At 34.9% G+C, this 15,775-nt stretch overlaps 1 protein-coding gene across 1 annotated transcript in view; it reads left to right on the forward strand.

Moving 5' to 3' along the window:
• The window catches only part of COG5 (component of oligomeric golgi complex 5), a gene marked incomplete at its 5' end in the record, with an annotated part of 187,590 nt that overhangs the window by 93,087 nt on the left and 78,728 nt on the right, over window positions 1–15,775 (forward strand). Inside the window, 3 exons of the mRNA XM_005862867.2 lie at window positions 4,988–5,153; window positions 14,690–14,802; window positions 15,054–15,131. Of these exons, the coding sequence (XP_005862929.2) occupies window positions 4,988–5,153; window positions 14,690–14,802; window positions 15,054–15,131 (357 nt within the window). The remainder of the gene's footprint in view (window positions 1–4,987; window positions 5,154–14,689; window positions 14,803–15,053; window positions 15,132–15,775) is intronic.

The raw sequence follows: 15,775 nt of genomic DNA on the forward strand, positions 1-15,775 counted from the left end.
GGGGATGGTGGAGGGATTGAGAAAAAAAAAGAGAACTTATGGACATGGACAACAATGTGGTGATTGAGTGGAGAGAGGGATGTGTGGAGGTAGAAGAGAGCATAGAGAGGATAAATGGTGATGGAAAAAATAAGATAAATATAAATAAATAAACAAACAAACAAACAAATAAATAAATTTCGCACTTTCATTACCAATTTACAGAGTAATGAGTTGATATAGTAGTCACATCCAGTAGTAGCAAATGAGGCATTATTTTTTCTCTTTTGTTTTCTTTCATTTTTTAAAAGTGTTATTATGGACTCATGAATTTTTATATATTGTATTTCAATCAGTTTGGTGCTGGATGAGACTGCTAGAGTTGTAGCAAGAAGCTAGACCAGGGGTCCTCAAACTACGGCCCGTGGGCCACATGCAAATACAAATATTGTATTTGTTCCCGTTTTGTTTTTTTACTTCAAAATAAGATATGTGCAGTGTGCATAGGAATTTGTTCATAGTTTTTTTTTAAACTATAGTCCGGCCCTCCAACGGTCTGAGGGACAGTGAACTGGCCCCCTGTTTAAAAAATTTGAGGACCCCTGAGCTAGACTAACAGCGGCTTAACCAAGTAGACATTTAGATGTGGGTGGTGGCAACATTGTTATTCAACAAGGATTCTGGTCTTTCTTTCCACTCTGTCATCCTTAGTGTCCTCTTAACTTGTCATGTCATAGTCACAAGATAACTGTTGCACCCCTAGATATTATGTTCATATTCAAGGTGTGGAGATGGGGCTGTGCCAGGGGCCAGCCAGAAGGCAGTGTTACAAAAACCTTTTCTAAAATTGTCAACAGAGCTGTCCTTATGTCTCGTTGGCCACATGTGGGTCATAGTGTCACCCCAGTTGTCAGGAGGACTGTGAAAGCAAGTATGTAGCAAAAATGAGCAGAATTGTCAACGTTGGCTTAGGCCAGTGGTCAGCAAACTGCGGCTCTTCCACAAAATACCGACTTCTGCGCATGGGCCACAAAGTTTCAATCGCACTGTACGTGCGTGCCCGCACGTGGTATTTTGTGGAAGAGCCACACTCAAGGGGCCAAAGAGCCGCATGTGGCTTGCAAGCTGCAGTTTGCCAACCACTGGCTTAGGCTATTGATGAGCCATTGCCTGGGGCAGTGCACATTTCCACCCCTGAAGAAAATTAGGTTTTTACTAATAAGAAACAAGAGGGGATTAACTAGTTATTCTTGCTGTAATATTTTTGGTAAAGCATGGAATGACTAGAATTTTAAAAATAAGCCATGTGTATATATTTAACTCAAAATTTTATATTAAAAGATTACGATTTGGGGCTTGACTTAATGTTTCATGATTAGTTTCATTGTCCTATAAAATTCATTTTATTATTGAACACATTTTGGTGTCCTTGAAATATTACCTAATATAACCCAATATGATGAGATCCCATACAACAAAAGGTTGAGGGTTCCATTTCAGGTAAGGGCACATACCTAGGTTTCAGGTTCAATCCCCGCTTTGGAAGAGTATGGGAGGCAACCAATTGATGTTTCTCTCTCACATCGATGTTTCTCTTTCTCTTCTTCTCTCTCTCTCTTTTTCTCTCTCACCACCCCTACAACCTTCCTCTCTCTAAAAATCAATTGAGCCCTGGCAGGTTTGGCTCAGTGGATAGAGCGTCGGCCTGTGGACTGAAGGGTCCCAGGTTCGATTCTGGTCAAGGGCACATGCCTGGGTTGCGGGCTCAATCCCCAGTAGGGGGCATGCAGGAGGCAGCCGATCAGTGATTCTCTCTCATCATTGATGATTCTATCTCCCTCTCCCTTCCTCTCTGAAATCAATAAAAAAAATATTAAAAAAAAATAAATAAAAATCAATTGAGGAAAAAAAAAACAAACCCCACCATATCCTTAGGTGAGGATTTTTAAAAAAAAAAAGAAATTTGGAAGTTAATATAATCTTTTCCCCCCTCCATATTGATTATTCCTTTGCTCTAAATAAAAATCAATTGAGGAAAAAAAACACAAACCCCACCATATCCTTAGGTGAGGATTTAAAAAAAAAAAAGAAATTTGGAAGTTAATATAATCTTTTCCCCCCTCCATATTGATTATTCCTTTGCTCTCTTCTCCACTTTCTTAGGGTCTCTCTGTGTTATCACTTCTTTTCTGTAGACCCTTCTTCTTCCAAACCATGTTCACTTTCTTAATTATCCTCTTCTTCCTTTTTTCTCTCTCCTTTTCTCCTAGCCTTACTACAGCTCTTCATTTTTTTCTGCTTCTCTTTAAAACGAACTAGAATAAAGCTGATTTTTGGTTGATAAGATCATATTATGCTATTAAATATCCTGCTTAGTCTCTTAATTTCATTTGGGTTATGTACTGTTGACTGCTGATTGTTAACAGGTTCTGAAATAATCACATTAGGTTAGCTGAGAAGTACATATCAAGCATTAATAGCTTCATGTTCCTGAATCAGAAAAGCCACTGGTGAGCTCTGAATCGAAACCAAGACAGCTAATATAATTCTTGCTTTTAAATTACATTATTTAATGTGATTCTTTCTTCCTTTACTACATGTAATCTCCCATGCAGCTCCATTAAGTTTTTAGTGTTTTAGGCCTGTCATGTATGTATCATATTGTGATGTATGCACACAGATATTATAGTCTTAAATATTTTGTCCTGACATATGCCTGTTATGTATAAGGTGTTATGAGTTTATTAATACCACTCTTGATAAACAAAATATTTGGATTTTAAACTTTCTCAATTATTGTGCATCATTAGGGGCTGTGCTTTTTAGTCTTAAAATTCACCTGAAAGTCAGCCTAATTTTATTTAATATGTATTCTACTGAGAGTGGTTTAAAGAATTGACCTGCTTTTTGTTAAAAATCTGTATCCTTCTTATGCTTTTTTTCTTTCTTTTTTTTTTTTTTAGTAGTAGGGATTATCTAAATAGTGAGAGATAACTGTTCTTTGAATTTTTGCTTAGTGACTTTGCATCTTTGCGCCTCTGTCTTGGGGGAAGCCAAGTGGGGGACCTGTTGATAATTTCTGCCTCTCCTTCCCCACGTCCCCCATCTTTTTTATTTGACTCTAGAGTTCCTTGTTGTTTGTTTTAATTGAATATAAAGTGGCAGCAAACTTTCAGGAAATATTGTAATATTTTGTTTTAGAAGAAATAAGTACATTGTTTTGGAAGTAAAATTTCTTAATCTTTGCTTGTCTTTCCAGTTAAAATCAGTTGAAATCAACTCAGACTTTATATTAGTGCATAAAGCTTTGTAAACCAAGTCATTTTTGTGGAATGTTGCATGGACTATAACAGCAGAATAGCATCAGCAAAATTTATATATTTGTCATTTTTCTTTCCTCAGCATGTATTTCTTTTCTTATATATGAAACCTAAAGAAAAATGATTTAACTGCTGAAGAAATATTTTGTTAGGAGAATAAGTAAAATGTGATTGTTAGTCTTTGTGATACAAGGATTATACAATCCTTTCAGAATTCTCTTTTAATCCTCACCCAATGATATATTTTTGTTTTCTTTTTAATTAATTTTAGAGAGAGAGGAAAGGAGAGGGAGAGAGAGAGAGCAACATCAATGTGAAAGAGAAACATCTATCGATTGCCTCTTGCACACACCCTGACCTGGGACTGAACCCACAACCCAGGAATGTGCCCTGACCGGGAATCAAACCCGTGATCCTTCGGTGCACGGACGATGCTCCAACCAACTGAGCCGTCCCAGCCAGGTCTCAGACTTTTAATATATCATCTACAGTGGAATCCTGGTCTTGTACATTTATGTAATTTTTGCATTTTATTTCCAGTTAAGTCAAATTCTATCTCTGCATTTCTAATTTCAGTGATGTTAAGCTCTTTAAAATCCTGTCAGACTTTTGACTTAATGCTGTATTTATGCTCACAAAGCTAATTTCATTTTAGCCTATAGCCTAGTAAATGCTAGAATATTGCTTGCTGTTTCTTGGATCAATCTTTACAGTAGTCTACAGATATATCTGTTCCATTAGCTCAGTGCCAGCTGTTGCTTTGGTTACAGTGTTCCTGTTTTGGCAAGCTTTTTTAGGGATCTTAAACAACTATGATAATTTTCTCAGTATGTTCTTGTGGGATTTTATTTTCCTCTATGTAATGTTACTAAGACCTTGAAAAAGAAAGAAAAATTACATCATATTTATTTCAAAACCAGGTGAAATAATTTTAGTTTAATAAATTAAGTGATTGTGCCATCTTCTGAAATGCTTTTGAAGCAGAAGTTTATCTTGATCTACTGATGAAATTATCCTTTCTACTCTTATTACATGGTCTTCATTACATTTTATATTACAATTTATGAAGCTGGGTAATTTCCTGTAAGGTTAAATGATTTGTTGAAGGTCACAGTGACACTTTGTAGAAAAATTATTCTTAGAATATTGACTGCCTCACTTAAAGAGAAGACATTGTCTGGAAACATTGCTGCCTTTGCAGTAGAAGTATATCTCTTTCTAGCATGGTATTTTTCAAATGTGTTTAGTCTGCCTGCTTTGAGATCTATTACAATTGTCAGAGAATATTTCCCATGTACAAAACTTGGTGTATCTGGAGATGTTTTAATGTCAGTTGTATCATGATGAATTGTTGTTACTTCCAGATGGCTCTCTGCATAGGAATTGATGGTAAATTTTAAATACAATCTAACAATATAACAAACTTCTGATCTTATCATTTAAAGGAGGAGGAAAAGTGAAAGGGTTGACCTAATATAAAGAATATTTAACTTTGTCTTTTATGAAATAAATAATAACTAAACATAATATTTGTTCCAAATGCATTGTCTTTGTGCTTGTCTTTGATAATTGGAAAATATTGTAGTAACTGCTCAAGTACCTCTAAAAGTGGTATATTTATATGTTTTCTGTTTGTTTTTCTATTTATATATCCATTTCCACTCTACCCACCCCCCACCTTTTAAAAGAATCCAACCCAAGTCGGAACAGCTCTTCAGGTTTTCCATAATCTTGGAACTTTGAAGAATACCATTACCAGTGTCGTGGATGGATATTGTGCCTCTATAGAAGAAAGTATCAATAATGCGTTAGACATCAAAGTTTTGACTCAGCCTTCCCAGTCAGCAGTGAGAGGTAAGGATTTGGTTTATATTTAACTTCTTTATTTATTTATAACCAAGAAGTCCTTTGAATAGTATATGAAATACTCAAGTTTCAAAGTAATTTAATGACTCATTTTTTAGTAGACAGAAAATGAGAGAAATTATGCTTCAGAATTTATTTATAACATTTTTGTGTAATCAGTTTTGAGTTAAACTGGCCAATTGGTATATTCAGAACTTCTAGATAAAAATCTATAAACTGTGACTTCATTTAGTTCAGAGGAAGCAGATGCAAGAACAAAAAAGGAACATATTTTTTTCTCTAAAATCCCTATTCTCACATGTACTTCTTATTGAGACAGAAAATAGTTTTTTAAGGAAATGCCATCTCTACCTTAGCTTTTTGGGCTTTCCTTATGATAATTCTGGTATTCAGGAGCAATAATGGTGAAGATAGAAACTGAAAAAAACACACACAACTTTTGGGAACATTACAACTAGAACAAAATCTAAAGAAAACTAGAGATAGGGAGACTCAAGGTGGAGAGGAGTAGCACTACATTGCCCCTGATAATGACATTCATCTATATAACACACTTCATAGATAGGAAAGACTACATGTTATGTGTACCTCTCACTGATCTAAGTAACCCCAATTCTGCATTTTTCTCCTTCTATTCCTTCTTCTCTCCTATTAATATGGATGAACTGTCTGCTCCTAGCAAAGACCAAGTACTCCACTTTTGTGTTAGATCCCATCATTCAAGGGCATTGCTTTAGTAGATCTCTTCTCTCTGCCACTTCATCAGTTTTTCCTTCTGTACATGTCTTTTCCATCACAGATAATCATGCTAGTGTATCTTCTGCTTAATGACCATCAAACAAATCTATCTTGACTCTGTTTCTTCAGCTTTACTACTCCATTTTATTTCCTCAGACTGCAGAAAATTTCCCCAAAGTGGTGTCTATATGTACTCTCTCCAGATTTTCTTTTTCTATTGAAGAAGCTACTTAGAGTTGTCCTAAAGAATAACATGTAAAATTAATAACAGAGTTCTTGATACATGGCTAACAGTAAAAAATTGTTATTGGCAGCCATTATTATATTTGCTATAAACATAACCTCATAAATAATTACACTAGATACAAAGAGCTAAAAAAATTTTATATCTTAAATGGGTTTTTGAAGGTTAGCACTAGCCTCTGAATAGATTTGTATTAAGACTATTTTAGGAGAGCTTTGAACAGAAATTGCCAAAGGAGATTTCACTCAGTTTTTCCCAGCAATTATTCTCAGAAAGGTTGATCTAATGTTTAAATTTTCAGGAGCAGTTTAATCTCAGTCCTTTTGTGTTGTAAAAAAATAAGGGGGAAAAATAAAAGCAGTTATTCACATGCTGTCAATCCTAATGTACGCCCTTTTGTTAAAAGAATAAAGAGTTTTAAACCCTTATTATCTTCTGTTAAAGAGTGAATACTGTGATTTAATGTAGAAACCTTAAGCATCAATTCTTTATATTTTTAAAAAGAATAATCACTTTTATTTTTAAAAATGTTACATTGGCAATATTAATGTTAATTCCCTGATCTTGTTTCTGATATTAATATTATGTAGTAGAATGTTCTTGGGCTTTGGAAATGCATTGCATGAAAGCATTGCATTCAAAGGTGTTGGGCATCATGTCAATATGTTATTCACAAATGATTCAGGGAAAACAACTTTCTTTTTACTATGTTTTCTAAATTTTCTATATGTTTTAAGATGGTTTTCAAAATTAAATATAACATTAATACAACTTAAGGGGAAAATGTTACCTGTGAGATATTTAGAAGTTTATAACTTAATACAAATAAGATAAACAACTCAAATGGAAAAACAGATAAAGACTATGAATAGGCAATTTAAAGAAGAACATATCTAATAGATGTGATAGATGTAAAAAATGTTCAGTCTCTTTTTGGAGGATGAAATAATTATTGGGGAAATGCAAATTAAATAAGATACTATTTCTCAGTCGTGAGATTGGCAAAAACTAAGACAGAACTAAGTGTTGGATGAGATCACAAACTCTTGTACTCTTAATTGTAGGAGAATGAAATGGTTCAACCACTTTACTCAATTGTATCAAATTGATCTGTAAGGTTTAAAATGTCTATATCATATGATTTTATTATTTCTCTTAAAGATCATACCCTAGAGAAACTATGGTATATATGTATAAGAATTTATTTTTATTTTTTATTTTTATTTATTGATTTTAGAGAGAGAGGAAGGTGGGAGGGAGAGAGAGTGAGAGAGAAAAATATTGATTTGTTGTTCCACTTGTTTATGCATTCATTGGTTGATTCTTGTATGTGCCCTGACTGGGGATTGAACCTGCAACCTTGGTATATCAGGATGATGCTCTAACCAACTGAGCTACCCAGTCTGGGCCAAGAATTTTTATTACGCTATTGTGAATAACAGTAGTGAAACAGTGAAAACAACTTTCCTTCAATAGAAAAATAAATAAACTGGTTTATTTATTAAGTAGACTACTATGTGATATTTAAGCTAATAAATTTCCAAATATAGATAATACTCAAAACCATTACATAAAGAGCAAGTTACAGGAAGAGATATATAGTATGAAGATATTTCAAGCTTAAGAACATAATAGACTATGCTATCTATACACTGTTTTATATATGTAAATCTTATATAATAAAAGGCTAATATGCAAATCGACCAAATGGCGAAACCACCAGTTGCTATGACACGCCCTGACCACCAGGGGGCAGATGCTCAACGCAGGAGCTGCCCCCTGGTGATCAGTGTGATCCCACAGGGGGAGTGCTGCTTAGCCAGAAGCCCTGAGCCCGGCACAGCAGTGGTGGCGGGAGCCTCTCCCACCTCTGCGGCAGCGCTAAGCCGGCAGTCGGACACCCCTGAGGGCTCCCGGACACCCTCCCAGGGCTCCCGGACTGCAAGAGGGTGCAGGCTGGGCTGAGGGACCCCCTTTTCCCCACCCCCCAGTGCATGAATATCATGCACCGGGCCTCTAGTATGTAGTAAAAGTATAAATATATGCTTTGTAATAATTCAAATTCAAAATAGCATTAGCTCTGGGGAGAGAGCAGGGAAAATGGGACCAAGAAGGGAGGGGTATACAGGGAACTTTATTTATTCATTCCTTTTTAATCCTTAACATTTTATTTTTTAAGACTTAATTTTTTTAGAGTAGTTTTAGGTCAGAGCAAAATTAAGAAGAAGGTAGCAGAGATTTCCCATATACCACTGTCTTTATAATAGTACATGCATAGCCTTCCCTGTTATCAACATCTCCCACTAGGATGGTCCATTTGTTACCAAGGATGAAATAATATTGACACATCAAAATTACCCAAACTCCATAGTTTACATTAGGGTACACTCATGGTAGTGTACATGCTATGAGTTTGGACAAATGTATAATGTCATATCTCCATTATACTGGTAATGTCATAGAATATTTTCACTGCCCTAAGAAACCCTTTGTTCATCTCAACCACTCTTATCCCTGGTAACCACTGATCTTTTCATTGTTTCCATAGTTTTGCCTTTCCCAGAATGTCATATAGTTGAAATTATATAATATATAGTATACAGTCATTTCAGTTTGGCTTCTTCCACTTAGTAATATACATTTAAGATTCTTTGATGTCTAGTCATGGCTTGATAGCTCTTTTTTTTTTTTTTTTTTTTTTGGTTTGTTTTTTTTTAGTGCTGATGAATATTTCATTGTAAGAAGGTACCAACATGTCCATCCACCTCTTGTTTGCTTCCAAGTTTTGGCTGCCTCCTGCACGCCCCCTACTGGGCATCGAGCCAGCAACTTGGGCATGTGCCCTGACCTGGAATCGAAATGGGACCTCTTGGTTCATTGCTTAATGCTCAACCATTGAGCCATGTGAGCTGAGCAGGGAAATTCTTAGTCATTGTTATATCAAATATTTCTTCTGTTCCTTTCTTTCTTCTTCTGGTATTTTACACCATTTGTAGTTGTCCCACTGTCCTTGGTTGTTTTGTTCTTTTTTTTTTTTTTTCAGTGTTTATTCTCTTTCCTTTAGTTTTTGAGGATTTTATTGCTATATCCTCACCTCAAAGATTCTTTCCTCAGCTGTCTTTATTCTACCAATAAGCCCATCAAAGACATGCTTCATTTCTGTTACAGTGTATTTTATCTCTAGCATTTCTTAGCATTTTTTCTTAGCATTTTCATCTGCTTGCTTAAATGGCTCATCTGTTCTTGCATGCTGTCTACTTTGTCTGTTAGAGCCCTTAGCTTATTCATGCTTGGTCTGATAATTCCAACATCCCTGCCATGTCTGGTTCTGATGCTTGCTCTGTTTCTTCAGATTGTGTTTTTCGCCTTTTAAAATGCCTTGTAATTTTTTCTTGGTAAAAGGAATTGTTGTAAAGAGGCCTTTAACATGGTGGTAAGATATGTGGGGAGAGAAAGCATTCTATAGAGCTATTGTTAGGCCCCATTCTTTTAGTGAGCCTATTACCTTTCTTCTGCGAACTTCACAAGAGCTTACATACATTATTTTCTCCTTTGGGTGGGCTGGAGTTGGATATTATGGTGGATATTACGGTTCCCCAGGTCAGTTAGTCTCTGGTAATATTCCAGCAGATAAGGCTTTGGTTAATTTGTTTCTCCTGAGAGCAGGCCTTGTTAAGGACAGAGTGCTCTGGCACATTTCAAAATGATTCTTTTTCCTTTCCTCCTCTGGAAGCATAAGGGGATTTTTCTCCACTATTTACTGTGGTAACCTACTCAGGCTCCTGAAGGTAAACCTCAATACTGTAGGGTCCCTCTGGAGTTTATAACTCTCAGAATTGTCCACACTGAGCCTCTAGCAATTCACCAACTACCATTCTGGTTTTCCTGCCATGGTACTGGTTCCCTCAGCGGTTTCTGCTAGGGAGGCTCTGCTTTGGTACGCAGCAACTCCCTGTATTTGCTTATAGGTCTTCCTAATTTGGGGGACAGTGGTTTGCCATATGTCTTCCCCTCTCTTATGGGTCCAAGAAGAGTTGTTGATTTTTCAGTGAGTTCAGCTTTTTCTTTGTTGTTAGGACAGAGTGGTACGTCCAAGCTCCTTACATGTGGAACCAGAAATGGATTGCCAATCAGATTTTTACGGCTCACATAGCTCATTTATTTTTTCTTTGATGTCTGAATGGTTCTTTCTTTACCTTTAATGTTCAGTCATATTTTTAGGATATATTTTGAGATTGAATGTTACATCTATTTTTTCTGAGTTTGAATATTTTCTCTTTTATAGAAAAGCTTACCTCAGTTGTACATTTCATATTGTTGTTTTTTTTTAGGAACTTTATGTACATAGCATATCTTATTTTCCATTTTTAGTATCTTCTTAATTATATTTTATATCTTTGTATTTTATTTAATTTTGTATGGTTTCCTCCTGCCAATTTCCCATGTCTGATTGTGTTTTCACCCTTGATCATTATTAATTTTTTTTCTAATGTGGTCTTAACCTTTGTTCTATATTCGTACTGAGAATGTTTTCTCTAATTACTTTGAGACAGTGGAAAATTAAGTAACCCTTCCTGTTGTTTCCTTTGGAGGTGGTTTTTTTTTTTTTTGTAACCTATGTTTATCATCACCTTTTCCTTTATTTATTTCCTCTGCCCTTCTCCACCCCAATATATGTGTTAGGTTTCATGTCGCTTTGTTTCTAATTACTGTTCATCCTTGGAAGGCACTGCTTGTTCCTTGAAGAGTAGTATGGGAATGGTTGTAGGAAGAGACCTGGGACAGTCCATAACTTTGAATTAGGTTTGTTGTCTGGTATTAACCAGTAAAAACTTGAGGCTGTAAAACAAATTAAAAGTGTATTTGGGATGTTAAAGGATTTTAAACCCAGAGATGCAGGTTTAGGTAGCAATCCAAACTGTGCTCTGGAGAAAACAAAGAAAGGTGTTTATCCCTCTTATAAAGACAACCACCACAAAATATAATTCATGCAAATGAAGGGTTGCTGGCTAGGTTAAAGGGAATTGGTTAGTTTCAATATGCAAAAAGGGAGGCAAAAACTGCAAGGAAGGAAGTAAAATTTATATACAGCAGTGATTTTCAACTTTTTCATCTCATAGCACACATAAACTAGTTACCAAAAATTCTGTGGCACACACAAAATATATTTTTTGCTGTTCTGACAAAAAACGGTATAATTTTGATTCGTTCACACCAGATGGCTGTTGTGTTGGCTGTCGTCATATTTTTATTGGACAATCTAAGGGAAATGAGGTCCACGGCCCTGACTAAATAGTGTGGTTATTGCACGTCTTAAAAATTCTCTCGGCACACCAGCATGCCTCTTGCTGCACACAGTTGAGAATCCCTGATATAAGGTCCTAGGGCAGTTGTTATTTCAGGATGTTTATGACTCCATCTTGAGCTGAGTTTAGCAAAATGTTTAGCAACTTACTAGCACAAGTACTAGTACTTTTTAAGTACCGAAGCACAAGATGTGCATAGGCCCCACTTCCTTAATAGCCTCCTGACTATTTTTTAAAATAGATTTTTATTGATTTCAGAGAGGAAGGGAGAGAGAGAGATAGAAATATCAATGATGAGAATCATTGATCGACTGCTTCCTGCACACCTCACACTGGGGATCTAGCCCTCAACCCAGGCATATGCCCTGACCAGGAATCAAACCGTCACCTCCTGGTTCATAGGTTGACACTCAAACACTGAACCATGCCGGCCATTCTCCTGACTCTATTTTTAAAATTACTCTCTTAGCAATAATACATCAATTTTTATTTATTTCTACCTTGTAATACTTCTTTTCTCAAATTTTTGTCTATTCTGGAACTTAGTGTGAATCCCAGTAAAGCCTTTAAACAATTTTTGTATGGAAATCTCATATTCTCTGCTTTTCTTTCCTTTTTTTTCTTTTTAATTTTTTTATCCTCACTCAAGGATATTTTTCCCTTGATTTTTAGAGAGAGTGGAAGGGAGGGGTAGAGACAGTGAGAGAGAAACATCAATGTGAGAGAGATATATCGGTTGGTTGCCTCCCCCGCTACGTGCTCTTGACAGGAATTGAACCCAGGTCCCTTCAGTCTGCCAGCCGATGCTCTATCCACTGAGCCAAACTGGCTAGGGCTTCTTTCTTTTTTCACCTCATTTACCTCTAATAGTCTCCCCAAGCTAGAGAGCTAATTCTTATACAATGTCATTTTCATTTTATTATACTAATTTCTCTTTCAGCTTTTCCTTCTTTGCCACTCTGCAACATGAACACATTACTAACTTCTTCCCTAGACCATCCATGTCTATCCATCTCAACTCTAAGCAAAGAATCATTGGATTCAAAATTCTTACAGTTGATTTTAAGAACAATTTGTTCTTTGTTAATGGCCTCAGATGTCAGCTATCTGGTCCCTTGCTCATTGTGATTTACCTACAGCATTTGGGATACATGCTTCATAATCTCACGGTTGAAGTTTTAATTTGTTGTTGGTTTATTGTTTTGTTTTTTAAGTTGACGTTTTGCTATACTTTGTGTTCTTATTTTCATTGTCTTTCAAGGGATGAGAGTAGGAAAATGATTTTATTCCACTATAACTGGAAATTACTCTTACGTGTTGTTTCTTTGAGAATTTCTCAGTTTCTCCTACCACTTTAATAAAACTTAGTTTATGACATTATTTATTTTGTTTCATGAGTCCTCCCAAGCTAACTAATAATGGCTTCTGTTTTTGTCTTAATTATTCTTTCTTCTTTTACATGGCTGTCTATGTTCATTGATTATTTCTATCATATTTATATCTTCAACGAGAAGTATTTAGCTTATGAGAATAAAAATCTTTAGGTACGAAGTTATAAGTAAGAAAAATAAAGTCTCTAGAAGTAATCAGGCCTGTGACTGTGATCTTGTTTTTCTGTATCTGTTTCTCCAAAATAAATATGAGCAGAAAATAGTATCTTCTTGTATTTCTGCTGGTATTTATTTTGAGAGTAATGAGTTGATGCATCCCATATTTCTTTATAATAAAACCAAGTTGTACATAGTCCAGGAATTTGATTAGTAGTTTTCATTTTCACAAAGATACTATATAGCCTTTCCTCACTATTACAAGTTTATATTCTATATAACATGAGACAGATTGTTTCAGTATTATCTCTCTATTCCTTCTATGTTTTTCCTTAATATTCTTTGCAAAACAGTGCAAATGATTTTAAAGATTAATTAGACCTAGATTTCAAACAGGAATTATGTTTTTAAGCAATATCTCTTTTCTACATGTTTCTCTTTTTTATTACTTTTCAATGATCAGAGTAGAAATCATCAAAGCATATCCTTACTAAAGGTACATGTAATTCTTTTCTAAACAGAATTGTTTAAAAGCTAAAGTAAAGCAGCCTATAAACACAGCCTCTGTTTTGTTTTGTTTTTCCCTCCGTAAATGTAGGATAGACTAATCGCTGATGAGCTCTTGTTTTTTAAGCTTAGTTTGGATTGAAATTTATACTTTTCAATTGGAGACTAAAATTCCTTCTTTTTATGTTGAAACATTTTAAACCTGTACAAATATGTGTGTGTGTGTTTGTAGTACATACAGTAACATTCTTAGATATCAATCTCAAGAAATTTAACAGATACATTAATATTACTTAATATGTAATTTATATTCAACATTTTTCAGTTGTTCTCAAAAATATTTTTATAACTATCTTCCCACCAACTTGAACCAATGAGGCATTATGCTTTTCTATTGGTTATCTTGTCTGTTTAACTCTCTTTTAATCAGAAACAACTTCACTGCCTTTTTTGTCCTTTATGGTATTAACATGTTTGGAGAGCCCCACAATCTGGATTTGTCTGGATTTAACTGACTGTTTCTTCATGATTACATTTAGGATAAACAAACTGGTGAGGTGGTGATGTGTATTCCCCATTACATCATATCAGGAAGCACCAAAATTATGTTAGTCTCTCTCATAATTGCTGATGCTAAATGAAATCACTTGGTTACTGTGGTGTATGCCAGATTGTTCCTTGCAGAAATACTCTTTTCTTTGTAATTAGTAAGTAATTGTGGCACATACTTTGAGTCCATGTGAATATCCTGTTTCCTGTAACATTTCTCCTGATGTTTTTGTATCCGATAATCTTTATCTCAATTAATTACTTTCCTAGTAGTTTCAAAATGGCAATTTTTTTCTAATTCTGTCATTTCATCTGCATTTATTACCTGACACTCTTCTGTAAACAGCACTTCCCATCCTTTTAAGCATGATTTTTCACTATGAACTCATGAATTATTAATCAGTTTTCTTATAATCCATTATGATGAGTATTATTTTGTTTCCCTTATTTATGCATTCATTGGTTGATTATTGTATGTGTCCTGACCACGGATTGAACCTGCAACCTTGACGTATCGGAGTGACGCTACAACCAGCTGAGCTACGTGGCTGTGTATGCTTTTTATAATAATATATAGTTGTTATAATTAGAAAATTTTATTTTTTTATATTTCTTTGTCACTCATATAAATAGGGGGACCCGGACGATCTACCATGCCAACTCCAGGAAACACGGCAGCTTTTCGTGCTTCCCTCTGGACCAATATGGAGAAACTTGTGGATCATATTTGTACTGTTTGTGGACAGGTAAGTATTTTTGAGAGTGAAAAGAACATTAATTATGGATTAACTCCTGGTTATTTCAAGTTCTGTGACCTTGGGAAGGTTTCTGTGAATCTCTGAGTATTCAAAATAACTACATTAGCTAATTATCATATACGGAAAGGCTCTGCCAAAATGCCATTTCCCTTCCCTTGCTTTTTCTGGTACCTACTCTGCATACTTGTTTCATTTGAAAATACCTAATTATATACATTTTCCTCTCTTCCCCTTTTTAGGTACAACATCTACAAAAAATATTAGCTAAGAAGAGAGATCCCGTTTCTCACATTTGTTTCATTGACGAAATAGTTAAGGTATGTTTAAATGAAAACATTTTTGTCTCTTTATTGAAAACTGCAGAGATAACGAGTTAGTGTTATCTGTGTTTATATCTTACAGAGAGGCTACATGTCAAATAGCTATAGGAAAATAAGTATATTTCTTGACAACCACAAATTTTTATTTTGCAATATATGTTTAAACAGGTTTGTTTATTGAGTAGTTTCTAGAAGCAATATTCTTTAATTTTTGAAATGCATATAGTAATTTCCCTTTTTTATGTAAATAATTCATTGTAAATGTCCTTTAAAGTTCCACTAAAGAATAAGATGGAACTTTTTGGTAAATAAGAGATTTAATTAGTGGTTATTATAGTGTCTTATAAAATCTCCACTAAAGATAGTAGGATCCATTCAGTTGCTAATTTTTCATAAATAACACATTACTATATTCATTTTCCAAATTCTGAAATCACTCTCCTATCATCCACTGATCTGCTGGCTGGATGACCAGTAAGAATTCTTTCTGGGCATGGGAAACCCTGACTACATTTTATTCATCTTTTTGATATGTTTTTGATAATAATTAATAGAATAACTGATTATTCACCATTAAATATTAATACCTGGGGCTCCAAAGAAAAAAATTCTCTAAGGTTCCAGTGTCATGGTATATGTAG

This window comes from Myotis brandtii, unplaced genomic scaffold (assembly GCF_000412655.1).
Source record: "Myotis brandtii unplaced genomic scaffold, ASM41265v1 scaffold17, whole genome shotgun sequence".
NCBI lineage: Eukaryota > Metazoa > Chordata > Mammalia > Chiroptera > Vespertilionidae > Myotis > Myotis brandtii.